The 16,622-nt window shown below is 53.2% G+C and overlaps 1 protein-coding gene across 4 annotated transcripts in view; it reads right to left on the bottom strand.

The window, feature by feature from the left end:
- The window catches only part of TMEM44 (transmembrane protein 44), a 37,502-nt gene that overhangs the window by 11,167 nt on the left and 9,713 nt on the right, over positions 1 to 16,622 (bottom strand). For 2 of the 4 annotated variants that reach the window (XM_057740187.1, XM_057740186.1), the window contains exons 6-9: positions 13,482 to 13,652; positions 12,030 to 12,167; positions 10,065 to 10,169; positions 5,001 to 5,159 (exon numbers count right to left, since the gene is read on the bottom strand). In XM_057740187.1, the coding sequence (XP_057596170.1) occupies positions 5,001 to 5,159; positions 10,065 to 10,169; positions 12,030 to 12,167; positions 13,482 to 13,652 (573 nt within the window). The remainder of the gene's footprint in view (positions 1 to 5,000; positions 5,160 to 10,064; positions 10,170 to 12,029; positions 12,168 to 13,481; positions 13,653 to 16,622) is intronic. The other 2 variants (XM_057740190.1, XM_057740188.1) reach the window with 1 other exon arrangement.

The following is a 16,622-nucleotide window of genomic DNA, read 5'->3' on the forward strand; positions in this document are numbered from 1 at the left end:
AGAATGATTTGGCTTTAAGAATGACAAACGTCCAAGGGACTCTGCCCTGGTCTGCTGGTGCTGGAAGCAGGGTTGGGAGAGGGAACAAGCAGTGCTGGTTGTTAAGAGCCTTAGGCAGCGAACTAGCAGGACACAGGGACCTGGGACTCAAGCGTCTTCAGACAGCTATCTGGTGTCTGGCTCTGTACACACACATACACACACACACAACGGCACCAGCTCCAGGCACAGTCATTCTCAACGTGCAGACTTTCTTGCATTGACAGAAACAGCTTCCTTGCAGAATTCCTACAAAACTTCTGACACTAGGTCAATGGCTTTGCCAGGAAACACAGAAGGAAAAAAACGACTCAGTGCTCCTTCGTCATAAAGCTGGACTCAACCTTTTCTTGCATCCCAGAGGCCAGGGGAAGAAAGCCTTTAAAAGGCACAGGAGCAGCCTCAACACTGTGGGCGTTCAACCCTGCACTCCTAAGGCAGGTGCTGGCTGCCCCGACTTGTGAGGAGGCCGCTCCGGGGAGCCCTGCTCCCTCTGGCCCCGGTCCCCCAGCTACAGACCACGGGTCAGGGACCCTTCCTCCACATGTGTTCAGGACGCCCTCCGACGGCTGTGCCAGGAGCGGGGCTGCCTCGTGTCGGACGGCTGAGTGAGCGAGCGGGAGGGCGCGCGATCTCCGCGGACTGTGCCTTGTCTCGTGGAGATGTCCAGAAATCCGCACAGCCCGCGCACACGGCCTCTCTTGAGGGGCAGAGGTCACATTCAAGCTCCATCACCACCTGTCTGGTGCCCTGACCCGTCCATCCAGTGGACACTTGAGGAAAGGCGGAAATGATCCAATTCTCCCTCCGCGCGAGCTCCCACGCCTTAGCTGTCTCTGCCTACCTCTTCTCATGGGTGTTCTGCATCCCTGGAATTCCTTGTAAATCCCAGTGCTTCATCCTGTCTATTAGACAGGGCCCTGCCCGAGAACACAGGCAGAGCCCAGGCATGTGGAGAGAGTCCTGCGGAGAGAACTTTCTCATCTCTGAAATGGGAATGACAGATAACAAACCCGGTCCTGCCTACCGCCCTGGGTGGCTCCTGCTGAGGCAGTGGGGGCATGGAGGGTAACAACAGGGTTTCAGAGCCAGACAGAGCTGGGCTCGGATCCCCGGGTCTGCCAATTATAACGACGACGTTTTCTCCATCATCGATGACGACGTTTACGTAACCTTAGTAACCAACAGCCTACGTTTAATCCACCAGCAGCTGCCTTAAACGTAAACCTTAAGTTTAAGGCTACTTTGCACTCACTGAACCCCAGTCTTCTCTTCTGGGAGACAGGAATATTTAAAGGTCCTTGCCTCAGGGCCGTCAGCAGGATTATAACAACCAGTGCTTGTCATGTAGAGAGCACAGCACACCTGGCTCAGGACGCACGCGCGGTCCCGCGAGCAGCGGGTGTTACAACGCTCCGTGAGCTGAGCACCGTGCATGGAGTGTAGGTCGTGTTGAGGGACCGCTCTTCTCTCCCCCTCCCCCAGCACAGCAAGAAGAGGGCTTCAGACCTGTCAGAATGTGCCCCAAGGACATGGACACAAAACCACCCTGAGAGTGGTTCCCGGGCCTCCACAGCGGCGGCGCCCAAGCCTTCACTTATGGACCGAGGGTCAAGCAGAGGCCCAGCTTGTTGGCAGAAGACACAGACAACGCGAGGTGGGCGGGGACACGGAAGCCCACTGCAGCCAGAGAGTAGACAGATGCCCTGGGTGTCTCAGGCCAGTGTGATGAAATATCTGAACTGTGTAATCCTGAGAGCAAGAGGAGAAGCAGACCACAGGAAATGACGAGATCTGGGGCCCGGCATCCGTCCACAGGCTTCAGTCCCTTGGGGGTGTGGTCTGGAGGAGCAAGGTCACGATCAGACTGTGACCAGTCCGTCCAGCACCTCCCACCCCTTGAGGTGGGTCAGACTGAGGCAGGAGACAGATGGGCCCCCAGGGCAAACGATCTGAGCGCATTCCCTGTGGACCGATACTCTGAGACAGGAATAACAGGGCACCTGGGAGAGGAGGCTGGGCCCTGCCCAGACAGGAGGTAAGAGACAGCACAGTCCTCATTCTCCAAGTCAGCAGAACTCCCCCGACCACACATGTGCAGAAAGCCTCCTTGGAGGTCAAAAGGGGAGTGATGCCAAGTGGCCAAACCTACCCATAGGCCTCTTTGGTGGAATCCATCTTGGCTAAGAGCTGCGCCCGCACACGTGGGAAAATCCTGAGATACACCAAATACGGACTCTGAACCAGGCAACTCAAAATGACTGGTCAAAGGAAACATGGAAGAAATGCCCCATATAAGTGATTCAAACTGCCACAAGGGCATGACGCTCTCTCTGAGCCCGCCCCTGTGTCTATCCACACGCATTCTGCTCCTTTTCTTTTTTTTCCTAATAAATACTGTACTTGTTTCACTACTCTCCATCTTTGTGGGAATTCTCTTCTGCAAAGCTGCAGGGCCAGGGCCTTGTCACCGACCACTGGTCTAGTGACTAGGATTCAGAGCTCTCACTGCCACGACCCGACCTCAGTCACCCACTGGGAGCTGAAACCCTGCTTCAAGCCACTACGGGCTGAGGCCACCTGAGATGGAGACCAGCCCATGTGTCCTCATGCATTTTTCTTTGAAATCCTCCCCCCACCCCCCAGGACATGTTTGCTGAATGAGTGACCAGACAGGTGGGTGAAATGCTCTGTCACACTCATCGGCTAAAAGACACCCCTTGCTCGCCTCCAGCCACCCAGGAACCAGAACTTTTAAGGAATATTGCTCTGAGAAACCAGGGAGTCCACCTAATCCCAGCACCCCGAGGCAGCTGCTGGTTGATAGGCTTGTGGCTTAATTTTAATTTTCTTCTTTACATCTTCCAAAATTTCTACAATAAACATGTATTACTTTTTTTTTTTTTTAAACACCATGACAAAGTGGGATTTATTCCAAGGATGCAAGGAAGGCTCCGTATTTAAAGAACAATCAAACATGTATTACTTTTAAGAAGAGGACATACAGATTACCAGAAGGCCCGATGGGCCACATCCCTGACAAGCTACCCTGTCCCCCGCTCACACTTTATCCGTGTCTATGTTTACTGAGATTCTACGTTATTTCCATTCAGGACTCAGAGCTTTGCCGTGTGCAGCGTACGTGTGTGTTAGGGAATGAAGTCAGGGAATGAAGTCGGGGGACGGCGCTGAGGGTTCTGGAGGGGGTGGGTGGGGTGGGCGGGGCAGCTGAGCATCTACAAACATCCTCCTTGTTTAACAAGGGCAAAAGCATTCATTTCCATTCATCTCACTGATGAGTGTGCCCCTGGGATTTACACAGTCAAACAAATAAATGTCTAAAAAGAGAGAGCGCGAATAGAGGGAAGGGAGAGAAGGGCTGCAGAACAGAAACGGCCCAAAACAGCCACAAGACCAACTTCCGAGCTTTCAAGGGCACTGTCCAGTCCTCACCTCAGCTGAGGGTTTCCACAGAGCGAGTGTCGCTTCCACCCTCCCCAGCGCCCCCTCGCCCATCTCACCAACTCAACTGTCCTTGCCCTCACTGGGCACACTCTGCTGTCAGGCTCCCGCTCCCTTTAGCCTTAGGCTCCGCCCAGACTGCCAAGCCATGCGCCTTGGGCTGTCCTACACATTCTGAGACCAGATCCAAGAAACAGCACCAAACGAAGGACTCGGGGATACACGGACCCCAAAAGGTCCTCCGTCTGGAGCAGAATTTCTTCCTCAAAACCCAGCTCTGAATGACCCGCTGTGTTTGTTCCAGGATGGAGACATAAAGAGGGCAGCCCAGGCTCCTAGACCTGAAATTTGTGCACAGCCTGGTGGGGGAGACAGGTCCCTGTAACCCTCCAGGTGACACGGCAACAAACAAGGGGCAGAAGAGCCCTGGTCACCCAAGGGAAGGAGCCTTTACTCTCTGGTGTGTATGTGGGGAGCAGGTACGTTCACACAGCAGGTGGCATCTGGGCAGGATTCTGACACACGGAAACTGGGCCTGAGAAAATCCCAGGAAGAAAGGCCCAGGGTCCCGGGGACGGGGACGAGGGAACAGTCCACGGCCAAGGAGGACATGTAGGTAAGGGCAGAGGACAGGCACGAGGCTGGGGCAGGGGTGCAAGGCCTCTACCCCCCGCCCTAAGGGATCTGGACTCTACCCGGAAGGTCACGGGCTCTGAGACCTTCAGATTTCAGGATGCGCTACACGTTGAACATATTTGGGAGACTGACTCAGGACCGCTGATTGATTCCTTTGCCAAATAAGGCCATTAAGACCAAGAGCAAAACCTCCACACCCACTTAGCACTTCCTATTATCATCAGTTCATCAAAGGGCATTTAAATATCAAAAGAACCCAACAAACCCAGAACAAAGGGCGGCTCCTGCCCCCCCGCTGACACCACCTGTCCTGGTTCTCACTGGCCACACACAAAGGGAAACTTCCTTCTGACGGGGGCCACAGCTGTGGGGCCGAGAGTGACAGGACCGCAGTCCTGACAGACCCATTTCCGGTGTCCAAAATGTGATGTGTTTTGTTCGCCGATCGAAAAATTCAAAACGAGGCAACGCTTATGAAAGTGCCAGGCACGAAGCCCACCGAGGGCCCCCGTGCCCGTGTACGACCCCGACAGTACCCCAGGGAGCAGCCGGTGCTCCTTGCAGGGAAGAAAGGCTTTCATGGTCAAGTGGGTTTGGGAAACATTGAGACACTTCGTTGGTCAGCATTTGCTTCTGTAAGACTTGACTGTACCCAGTGACTCAGTGTGCAGCGTTTCCCTGACTCACTTGACCACGGAGAGGCCCCCTCAGCACGGACAGTGTGGGAAAGTCCCGGGCAGACGCTTGCTCACTACTGAGCGGGCGCGGTGCTGGCTCGGGCAGAGGCAGCAGAGCAGTGCAGGCCCCACGGAGGCACCGGCCAGCACAGGTGAAGGAGGACCGCCGGCAGACACAGCACGTACCTCGAGGTCAGAGCTGATGGAGGAGACCTGGGAGGAGCTGCTGGAGGACACGCGGGCCCGGATGACCTGAACCGGAGGGTATGAGGGGGGCTCCTGCAGGGACGCGGCTCCCGAGCTTGTCTGTCCATCTCCAGGCAGCCTGATGGCACTGCAGCTAGCCTGCAAGGTGTGCGGGAAAGGGCAGGCAGGAGACTTGGTTTGCATCTTTATTGTTTGCACTGTCAGGGTATTTACACCCTTCAGGATTCAAAAGGTAGGAAAGGGTGCAGCCTGCAGCGCCCGCCTCCACCCTCCTCCTGCAGCCACCCGGCTCTCCTTGGGGCAGCCAGCCCTTGTTTGTGTGTCCTTCCAAGTCTTCTGTGCACACACAAATGCATGTACATATGTCCCCCGTTTCCGCTAATGGTAGTATACTCTGTACTCCCTTATGCATCTTGCTTTTTTTTCACTTAACAACGTGCCTTAGAAATAGTTCTACAGCAGGCTTTTTGGTAGCACCGTATAGACGTTCACAGTCTATGTAACCAGTCCCCGGCGCATGGACGTTTAGGGTATTCCCAATATCTTTCTTTTACAATCAGTACCGATGGCAGTAAATCATACTGTACACTCAAAGTTTCAGCATATAAAGGATCAATTCCTAGAAGTGGAATTGCTGGGTCAGAGGGTATGAGCACTTGTAACTTGGGTAGCTCCTGCCAAAAGCGCACATCCTCCAACAGCACATGGGGGTGAGCTGGGAAGGGTTAAGGGAGGAAGAAACTTGTGAGATTACCTATCTATCTTTCTGTCTATCATCTATCTAGCTCAGAAAAGATCTTCCTCCCACAGGCCTCAGAGGGGTTTCCACGAGACCCTCGAGGCTCTGGGCTGGGGTCTCAGAGTCGGGCAGTCATCCCACAGACACAGCACAGGGGGAACAACCTGCCTCTGGACCATGTCTTCCACCAACTAACCACATGACCTTGGCAGAAAACGTATCCTCCTGAGTCTCAGTGTCCTAAACTATAGAAGGGGCTCGTAATCCCTGCCTTGCCTCCTTTGAAGTGGTGTCACGGGGCTCAGATTTAGTAAACGCCCTGGACACATGAGAAGAACAGCTGCCTGTACTGGTCCCCAAATCATGAAGGGCTCCAGCCCTGGATGGATCAAGGGGACAGCTCCCTGTGAGAGTCAGCTGGAGGGGGGAAAGTCCGCAAAGGAGACAAAGGCAGCTTTCTAGGTGGGGGAGGGAGGAGGCGGGGCAGCAGAGGCCTCCCCGGCCACAGCAACGAAAGAATCTATAAATTCCCCAGGCTTGACCACATCTGAGTCCATAGATAAAATGCAGTTTTCAAATACTGCAAGCTGTTGACCCCATGCCCCGGGCCCCTCGGGCTCAGCCTGTCCCCAGCCGCATCTCCTGGAAAATCTCTCCTTCGGCCGGTGCTCAGGAGGGGATGCCGGGAAGGTGAGCAGCGGCCCGCTCTCTTGCCCACTCCAGATGGCCGTCCAGACAGGGCGCGCATCAAGGCACACGGCAGCGGGGTGCCGATATCACCACAACATGCCCGCCGGGACATGCTCACAAGAAAAAGGAAGAAAATTCGCTACCGTAGCAGGCGTGGAATGGTGGCGTAAAAAGCATGTCCCCTCTACAAAAGCTCAGGTCCCAGAATCAGGCAGGCTCCGTCTGAAACCTGTTTGTGATGTTCTAGCTATGGGATCTCGGGCGAGTGAGTTAACCTTCTCTGTGGCTCATTTGAAAATAATAATACAATGATTCGCTATTAATAAATAATAGAAGTAGTAACAGTATCTACCTCAGGCTGTTATAAAAATTTGTGTTGATAACAATTTACAAACACATGTATCAAGCGCTTGCTTGGTGGCAGCCGTTAGGCCAAGTAAGCAGCAGCACAGCACTGACTCCTGGCTCTGCCACCAACAGACCCTGTGGCCGCGAACAAGCTGCTCAACCTCTCTGGGCCGTTTTCCTCCTCTCGGAAATGAGCACACTACCTCCAGGGCTGGCTGTTGGGATTAAGTGAGTTAATCTATGTAAAGCACTGAGACCAGTTCTCTAAGCACGATAAGCATCACGGCAGTGTGGGCTGTTATTATTTACTCAGAGCCTGGCAAGGAGTGGGCCTAGAGCCAGGGAGGTGGCTTCTGCCCAGGCAAGAGGGTGGGGCTCCAGGCTCCCTGCTGGGAGCTGTCTAGAAGGCAACTCTCACCCTCTGGTGGACGCAGAAGGAAGAGGCCGAGCGGAAGTATTTGCTCACACATGTGCCGGCGGGCCTCCGTGGGAGAGAACGAAAGAGGATCGCAGTCTTCTCTCAAGGAGTCTGTTCCCCAGAGGGCATCCACTCAAGATTCAGGTACCGGAAGGGCTCAAGTGAATGCAACGTTTGCACTATTATTTGTCAGAAGTTCCGCGATTTAAAAATTTCTAGTGCACGACGTTGGCCGGATGCTGCCAAGGCTCCCTGTGCATCGCCCAGACACCCTCCTGTCAGAAGAGCTTAACGGCCGAAGTGGGCTCTTAATGGTGCACGCATTCTCTGAATCTCCCTGGAGGTCACTTACATCACATACAGCTTATTCACACCCACTTTCCAAGGAACAGCAACGAAGGGTAAAACCTCTCTCTCAGGCCCAAACTCTGAGCATCAGCAAGTCCCAAGAGCAGCTCAGCAGGGCCACCCCCACTGAACGCCGAGTTCCAAACACACCTGTACCGAGAGCCCGTGACCTGACGCAAACAAGACGGAGGAGACAAAGTTTACATCCCAGCAGGAAACAGAAAACAGACAAAAGGAAGAGACCAGGATAAGTACTTTGCAGAGCATTTCAAAAGATAATAAAATAACCCAGCAGAGGGGTGGAAACAACTTTTGAATGGGTGGTGGGGGAAGGCCTTTGGAGGAGGGGACATTTTTACTGAAATCGGAGCGACAGGAAAGACGCATCGACGTAAAATATCAGGAGTAAGAGCCTGCAGGCAGGGGCCGGAGAGCCAGTCTGTGCGGCCAGAGAAGCGTGGGGGGCAGAGAGCAGGAGGCGGCCCGGAGGCGACAAGCAGCAGGCTGTTAGATGGGGTTCTATTCTGCCTGGAATGGGAAGCCAGGGGGGTGCTTGAAACCGGAGAGGAACAAGGTGTAATTTACATGTGCAAGGGACCCTTCCGCTTACGGGTTGTAAATGAAGGGGGCAGGACAAGAGCAGTGAGAGGGGAACCGGTGAGGAGGCTCCTGGATCTGCTGCCCATCCCCCGTTTTACAGTGACGTGTAGCTGATTCACAACGTTATGTTAGTTTCAGATGTCCGGCACGGTGATTCGGTTACACATATTCATCTGCATATGCCTGTATTCTGTGTTTCAATTCCTTTCCATTGTCGTTTATGGCAAGATGCTGAGCACCGTGCCCTGTGCTGGGCGGTGAAGCCTCGCCGCTTACCTGTGTGCATACGGTTGTGTGCACCTGTGAATCCCATACCCCACTGTGTCCCGCCCCTCACCCTTCCACTTGGGTAACTGTGAGTCTGTTTTCTGCGTCTGTGAGTCTGTTTCTGTTTCGTGGATAAGTTCATCTGAACTACTTTTTATAAGCGATATAATATCTGTCTTCCCCACGTCCCTTACTGTGACGATCTCCAGGCTGGATCTACCTTAAAAGAAGTATTTACGACTCGCACGCGGCTGAGAGGGGCAGCGGCGCGCGGTGAGCGGAAGAGGGGAACCAAGGTCGGACCCGCTGTCCGGACAGCCGTGTTGCTAACTGACACAGGAAGGTGGCGAGGGGAGCAGGTCTGGACGTGGACACTGAGAACCCGCGCCGGACACGGCCCGTGTGAGACGCCACGTGGGGACGACGGAGGGCCGGGACGGAGAGGCGGCGGGGCCGCCGGGCCTGGCCCTGAGGGCGCGGATGAGGACGCAGACGCCGGCCGGCGGGGCTGCGGGACCAGGAGCGTGCGTCCTGGGAAGGGCGCCCTCCGGGGCCGGAGCTGGGATGCTGCCACCTTGAAGTCAGCCCCCCAGGAGGAGCCCGCAGAGGTCAGGGTGGCACCAAAACCAGGGCAGGGAGGGCCTCAGAAATCAGGTGGCCGAATGAGCTGAACCTCCACTAGGACAGAAATGACCCCGGGATTTAGCAACTGGGAGGTCACTGTAGCCTCGACAGGGATGTCTTGGTGGGGTGTGGAACACAGAGTGGGCGTCTCATCACCTCTTTCCCTCTCTTCTCCAACCCTCTTCCTCCTGAGCACCCCACGTGCAGACCAGGAGCCTGGGGGGCACCCCCACATGCTCACCGCCCCCCTGCTCTACCTGCTGACTCCACCGCAGCTCTGCTTCTCCATGGGCTCCAGCCTTGGTTCAGGCCACACCACCTCTTTCCTGGACTTACAACTGTCCCTCACTGACCCCCTGCTTCTAGTCTCCACTCCCTAGTCTGCCCCCAACACTGCCTGAGTGACGGCTCTCAAATGCACATCTCTGCAGCGCAACTAAGCCCACGCACCACAACTACTGAGCCTGCGCTCTACAACCCGTGAGCCATAACTACTGAGCCAACACACCACCACTACTGAAGCCTACGTGCCTAGAGACCATGCTCCGCAACAAGAGAAGCCACCACAATGAGAAGCCCATGCACCGCAACAAAGAGTAGCCCCCATTCACTGCAACTAGAGAAAGCCCGCGTGCATCAACAGACCCAACACAGCCAAAAAAAAAAATGTTTTTTTAATTAAAAAGATTTTTCTTAATGATTAAAATACATGCATAAATAAAATGCACGTCTGACCCTGAGTCTCTGGTCCTGAAGCCTCCTGGACTCCTGTCACCCTCAGGATGATGGTCAGACTCTGCAGTGTGAAGATCTCACCATCTCACTCTTGCCTCCTCTCCACCCTTTCATCTCCCGAACTCCCCTCCATCTGAGAGCTCCTTCCTTCTTTTACATGCTCCCCTGGCCTCATCCTGTCCCTTCTGCAGCTAAACTGTTACCTCCTCCAGGAAGCCTTCCAGGATTACCTCCCATCCATCTGGACACCCGGCAGTGGCCCACAGCCACTTACCTGCTGCACCGGCTCAATGGTCAGCTCCATGTAGCGACTGATGGCTGCCATGCTCCTGAGCGGCTTGCAGTGCGGTAGTGTGGTGAGAGGCACCCAATCCGAATTCTTTCAAGAGGAGACAGGGAGACAAAAAGTCAGGAGACGTTTTCTAAAAACAAGATCCCATTTTCTTCGAAAGAACCCCTACAGTATTTTTTCTGTTCTTTTACAGCACACCTCACTTTCTGCTTCCTACAAGATGTCTCTATCTGTCTCTTTGAGGTCAGAGTAGGTGGGCGAATCCCAAAGTTTGCTGCACAGTGGAATCACCTGGGCTTCTTAAAAAACAACTGATGGTTACCTCTCATCCCCCCACCCCAGACATTCTGATTTAACTGGTATGAAAGTGACCTGGAGAGTTTAAAAGCCCCTAGATAATTCTAAAGTTTGGCAAAGTTTGGGAGCCACTTCAGTGGGTGCTAAATTAATGCTTTTGTAAAGAAGTGATTCTTGAACTTTACTGTGCATGGGAAGCACCCAGAGGACTTATTAAAACACCTTGAGCTTAGGATTTGGTGGAGCTCGGTGGAGCCCTAGAATCTGCATTTCTAACAAGTTCGCAGGTGATGCTGGTCCAGGGACCACACTTTGAGAACCACTGCTGTAAAGATTGCTTAAGAGATTGTGAAGGCTCTACTTCCTCTCTTCAGAATCCTAAACACGTGGGGCTCTCTTGAAATATTTTAGCTCCCTTTTGAAATATAATTTTATAACAGTTTCTAGAGTGGAATGAAAATAACACCCATTAGAGCCTTTTTGGGAACTTGGATCTTTGGTCCAAGCACCTGTATCACCCTTTACCTTGATCATACCCACACTACCTTCTGTTTCATTAACTCAGTCAGGTTATGCAGTTAACCCTAGAACATCTGGAGGAGTGGACCCGGTTCACCCACAGGGAGTCTCATTTCCACTCTGAAACAATGAGGACAGTGAGGAGCCCAGGTAGCAGATGAGACTTTTTCCCTCAATTCATGGGGGTTGGGATGGATTGGGAGATTGGGATTAACATATATACACTACTATGTATAAAACAGAGAACTAACGAGAACCTACTGTGTAGCACAGGGAACTCTACTCAATGCTCTGTGGTGACCTAAATGAGAAGGGAATCCGAAAAAGAGGGGATCTATGTGTACATATAGCTGATTCACTTTGTTGTACAGTAGAAACAAACACAATATTGTAAAGCAACTATACTCCAATAAAAAAACTATCTTAGAAAAGCGGGAGCTGCTTTATGTTCAAGTCTTTACAAGTTCTCTTGTTATTATGAGGTACTTTCCAATGATTTGCAGTCAAGGACTTTTGATAAGCTGCCTCAGCTGGCATGGTTCTGCTTACTCACAGGGTCACCTGATTAAATCAGCAAAAGACGGAGACAGACACATTTACTGGTATGACAATTGTAAAGGGTGGACGTGATTGTAAACACTTAAAAATCAGCCTCTTAGCGATGCCAACTTAAAAAGCTGTGTCAGTGGTGGCAATGCGGTGGATGTCAGATGCATGCAAAAACGGGAACATCCGGTTTTACGAAATGAGGGCAAAAAGCACATGACTTCTAAACTAACGTATTAATTTATATAGTATGTGAACTTATATATATACACACACACACACACATATATGTAAATTACCCAGTAGCATAAGTGGACACTTGACTATTTTATCTACACTGCTAAAAACATATTCAAGTTTACTCAGTGATCAAAAAAACTTTAAAAATATTTTGTACTTGGGAAAACAGAGGATCCTATTTATTCAGGGCACTTAGCATTGGGTGTAACAGTAGTGTTTTAAAGTGACCGACTGGCTAAGCTCGTAGGGACCCCCAGATTCCCAGGCCCGGCCCTGGTGAGGCCCGCTGCCTCTGCCCGCGCTCTGCACAACGCTGGCGGGCCGCGTCCAGCTGTGAGACCACACCTCGGTCCTTGCCTCCTGGTTTTCTCCCTCCTCTGCACAGGTCAAAAGGGCTTGGGTGTCGAGGTTCTCTCTGGCTTCAGAGGCAAATCCCAAGGCCTGTCTCATCTTGCTCTTCATCACCCAGGAAAGGAAAATGATCTGAGAAGTGAAGTTAAGGTCCCGAGAAGCAGAGAACGTCAGTCCCCAGGCTGCCTTCACCTCTGCATCCCGAGGGCTCCACCAAGGGCTGGTTCCCTCCCTCCCCGGGATCATCCCACTAGGGTCGGCCCCAGAACCAACACGAGCTCATCTGAGGACAGAGACTCCCTCTAGCGCCTGTCCCCCCGAGGGCCCAGCACCCAGCCAGACGCGGCCTCTAACAGCACTCAGTAAATCCCTGTTAAACAAGAGGATGTTGAGAACCACCCTTCTTGGCTTACAGGGACAGCACGTGTAAATTCACATCCACCCGGAACCTCAGCACGTGACCTTACCTGCAAACAGGATCTTGGCTGATACAATCAGTTAAAAGAGGTGGCTGCAGATTAGGGTGGATAAGCTGAGTCCCATGGCAGGACCCTCATAGGAAGAGAAGACACGCAGAGATACACAAAGGGAAAAAGGCCAGGTGAAGATGGAGGCAGAAATTAAAATTGTGCTGCCAGGAGCCACCAGAAGCTGGAAGAGGCAGGGAAGGGAAGTTTCTAGTTTCCCCTAGAAACTTTGGAGAGAGTATATCTCTGGATTTCGGGCTTCTGGCCTGCAAAGCTGAAAGAATAAATTCCTGCCGTTAAAGCCATCCAGTTCGGCAGCCCTCGCAGACTCAAACAGTACATGAGAAAACCCATTTTTGAACTATGTAATCGAAATCCACAGGTTTTCCCACCCCTCCCCCACCCCACCCCCCAGCAGAGCATCTCCACCTGGCACTGTCTGAGCTTAGCTTGCCTTTGAGGCCCTCACACCAAGGTCCCTGGGGTGTCAGCACATCAGGCAACACCCCCCCGGGGATCAGAAAGGGGCTCAGTGATCACTGACAGCTTTCCTCTCTGCTGCCCCACCCCGTGCTCCAGCACCAAAGAGGACAGAAAACGGATGGTCACTCCTGCAAGTGTGCAGGGCAGAGCATCTGGCAAAGCCCTGTGAGGAAAACCTGCTCACAGAGGGTGGGGACCATCCCAGGTGGGGAGCAGACGCAGACAGGAGCCTGGCTCTTCTCTGAACCCAGGGCCAAGGAGCTCCGTGCTCCCCTCTGCTTCACAGAGCTCTAGTCTAGCGCTCTCGTCACAGAGCTCTAGATACTTCTTATTTAAAAAAAAAAAAAAAAAAAAGGAAACACAAAATTGCACACTGCCGTTGTGTCTGCCTGTCCCAGGCTTCAAACCACCCCCTTGGCCACTGGGAAAGAATTCCTCCTCTCAAGAGGGTAGGAGGGCATGGCGGGGCCGAGCCCTCTGGGCCTGGGGTGGATACAGTGAGGTCCAGCGCCGCACGGCCGAGGGAGGTCAGGAACCAGGGCGTGGCCCGCAGCAGGTACTCAGGCCGCCGGTCATGGGCCACGATGGCAGAGGCGTAGAGGAGGCCGGCCAGGGCCGACAGGAGCCGGGTCCACAGGAGGAGGGAGGGAAATGTCTTACCCCGGCACTGGGCAGAGAGAGAAGGGGGCTGGGCTGGGAGGAACACCGCCACCTCCCCCAGCTCCCTTAAAGCTGATTCTAAGACCCAGGTCATGTAAGAGGTTGGAGGGCAAGCCCTCTGCCCGTGGCCAGTCCGCAAAGGTGTCACTTCTGTTGGGCTTCAAGCTGCTTCCCGGAATTCCCTGGCAATCCAGTGGTTAGGGCTCCGTGCACATCCACTTCAAGGGGCATGGGTTCAATCCCTAGTTGGGGAACTAAGATCCTGTAAACCATGGGGCATGGTCAAAAAAAAAAAAAAAAAGTGCTTCCTTTGTCTGGTGAACTTCTACTCATCCCTCATAGCCTGGCTTAAACTCAACTTTGGGAAACCACCCCTTACCACCTCCACCCTAAGGGGAACAAGTAATTTCCTCTTCTGGGCCCCTCACACCTGACATATCCCTCTACTGGAGTGCGTTTCACCCTGACCATGACTTAGCTCCTTGAACGCCTGTCCACCCAACAGAGGGCTCCTGAGAGCAGGGCTGAGGTCCGCACCATCTTGATGCCCCAGAACCCCGCACTGGGCAGGGGCTCATGAATGTCAGTGGGGAGAGCAGGATGGAGACTGAACTATGGAAAGCCAGGGCCTGACCCTTCTCTTCCCAGGGCCACCAGCTCTGAACCAGGCCCGACGGGAACATCAGGAAAATCAGAGATAACATTCTGGAAATTTTGAAGCCAAGGGGATATTTTCAGAGAATGACTAATGGAAATGTTGGTTTTTAAAAAAGGAAACATATGCAATATTTATACGTAAATACCCTTTACAGGTATAAAGTCACTTTATATATATATACACATTAAGTGTATATACAAATATTACAGGTATTTAAATTAATACATAAATTATATTATATATATAATATATACATATGTATTGTATATATATATATACACGTGTAAACATATATATATATAAAACTTAGTTCGCTCATTAGATGACCATATTTAGAGGCATACAGGCCTTGGTCAAGAATGGAAAACAATTCAAGAGAAAAAGCATGCTTTAGCCAATTTCTCTCATTTTAATATTTTAACCCTCAAAAAGATTCCTGGGAATTCCCCGGCGGTCCAGTGGTGGGGACTCTGCGCTCTCACTGCTGAGGGCCCAGGTTCAATCCCCGGTCAGGGACCTAGGATCCTGCAAGCCGCGCAGCGTGGCCAAGAAAAGGGAAAGAAAAAAAAAGCTTCCTCAGGAGTGTTACATCTCCCTCTGCCTCTCTTCTAGGTTTGTTCCCAGCCTGTCTCTTTCTGGCCCGCCACCCCCTGAACAGATGGCACCTGGCTGGGGATGGTGGCCCTTGGCCCGCTGGCCCCAGAGGCTGTGGGTAGACCGACACCCCTTCCCACTGGCCCTTCCCACCTCACATGGCCCAGGCAGCGCCCCTGTGGTGAGAAGCCTCTGGGGTCCCCCAGCCCAGCCACCCCCATTTTACAGAGGACACTGACGGCCAGAGAGGGCGGTGACTTGCAGAGCTGGGCTGGGCCCTGAGCCTCCTGCTTCTGGGCCCTGCTCTGGATGAGGCCGGGCTAGGGGAGCCCCCTGCTCTCACTCCCGTGCCAACCCATGCCCGGCGTCCACTGACTCAACACTCAAGCTTTTCTCAGGGTCGGTGCTAGGGCCTAGAGGGCTCTGTTTGCCTGCGGCGCTGGACACTGCTTGAAGACTGGAACTGGCCTGGTGACTGGAGTAGCGGCAGAATTTCTCCAGCACACGCAGGCCTGTCTCGCAGGTCAGGACGGCCGGGAGGACGACCTGCCTGGTGGCTGCCTGGCAAGTCCGTGCTGGGGACTGGAAGTGGGCCACGCCTCAGCCGCTCCTGCAGCTGTCATGATTCCGGACGCTGTCCGCACCGTGCTTCACTGACCAGCGCATGTTTCACGCCCCTTGTCCCACTCAAGGACCCGCTCCTGGAAAAATGGGAACTTCTCCCACCAAAGCCACCCAGCCAGGCTGCTCCTCAACACTAAATCAGAAGCAGCTTCTGGGGGATCCAGGGTTCAAGGCCACACTGGCTCAGCTTCCCATAGCACCCCAAGCCTGCTGGCTTTCTCCCTAATGAGGGAAGCCTAGCTCTGCACTCTCATTCACGGGACCAGAGACACTCAGGGCCGGCAGCCCCCCTGAGACTGCCCAGCCCCCATGCAATCTCCCTCTCTCTTCCTGCCAAGGGGCCACCAGGCTTGAATGCCTCTGGCGATGAGGGGCCCGCTACCTCCTAAAGCAGGGATAACAATATCAATTGCTCTCAACATGCCAGGCACGGGGCAAAGTGTCTAACCCATGGCCTACTTTCTTTCACTGAACGGAAAGCGGCCCTACCAGTAATCTCTTGGTTATTGGTTCTGGTCTCGGTCTTGTTCTCCAAGATTGCAAAGAACAAGGCTTCTCTTTCTGCCCCAAGACAGCCCTCTGTTTCCTGCATCCGTGAGCTTTCTTTTTTCTAGGCCAGATCCAGTCACACACAAACAAGTATCTGCTGGCACCTACCCTGGGCAGAGCCTAAGCGCCCAGAACACAGCGGGGATGAGACAGACAGGGCCACGGCTCTCACGGTGCTGACCCTCCACGGGGGACCAGGCGGCGACTTGGTGAGTAACTAAAGGAGCTAATTTCAGGCTGTGATAGAGGCTATGAGAAAATGAAGCGGAGGGAGGACGCAGAGGTGGGGCTGGCCGGGGCTATTTTAGGTGGGGCAGTGTTATGGGGTGAGTCATGTCCCACCCCCCCAAAAGACGCTGGAGTCCCAACTCCCAGAGCTAGAAGTGAATGTGGCCTTATTTGGAAATAGGGTCTCTGCAGATGGTCAAAGTAAGCTGAGGTTATTAGGGTGGCGCAAATCCAAGATGATTGTGTCCTTAGGAGAAGGGGAAAGTCAGACACAGAAACCTATGGAGGGAAACCACATGAAGACACACACACACACAGGGAGGA

This window comes from Hippopotamus amphibius, chromosome 6 (assembly GCF_030028045.1).
Source record: "Hippopotamus amphibius kiboko isolate mHipAmp2 chromosome 6, mHipAmp2.hap2, whole genome shotgun sequence".
Taxonomy (NCBI): domain Eukaryota; kingdom Metazoa; phylum Chordata; class Mammalia; order Artiodactyla; family Hippopotamidae; genus Hippopotamus; species Hippopotamus amphibius.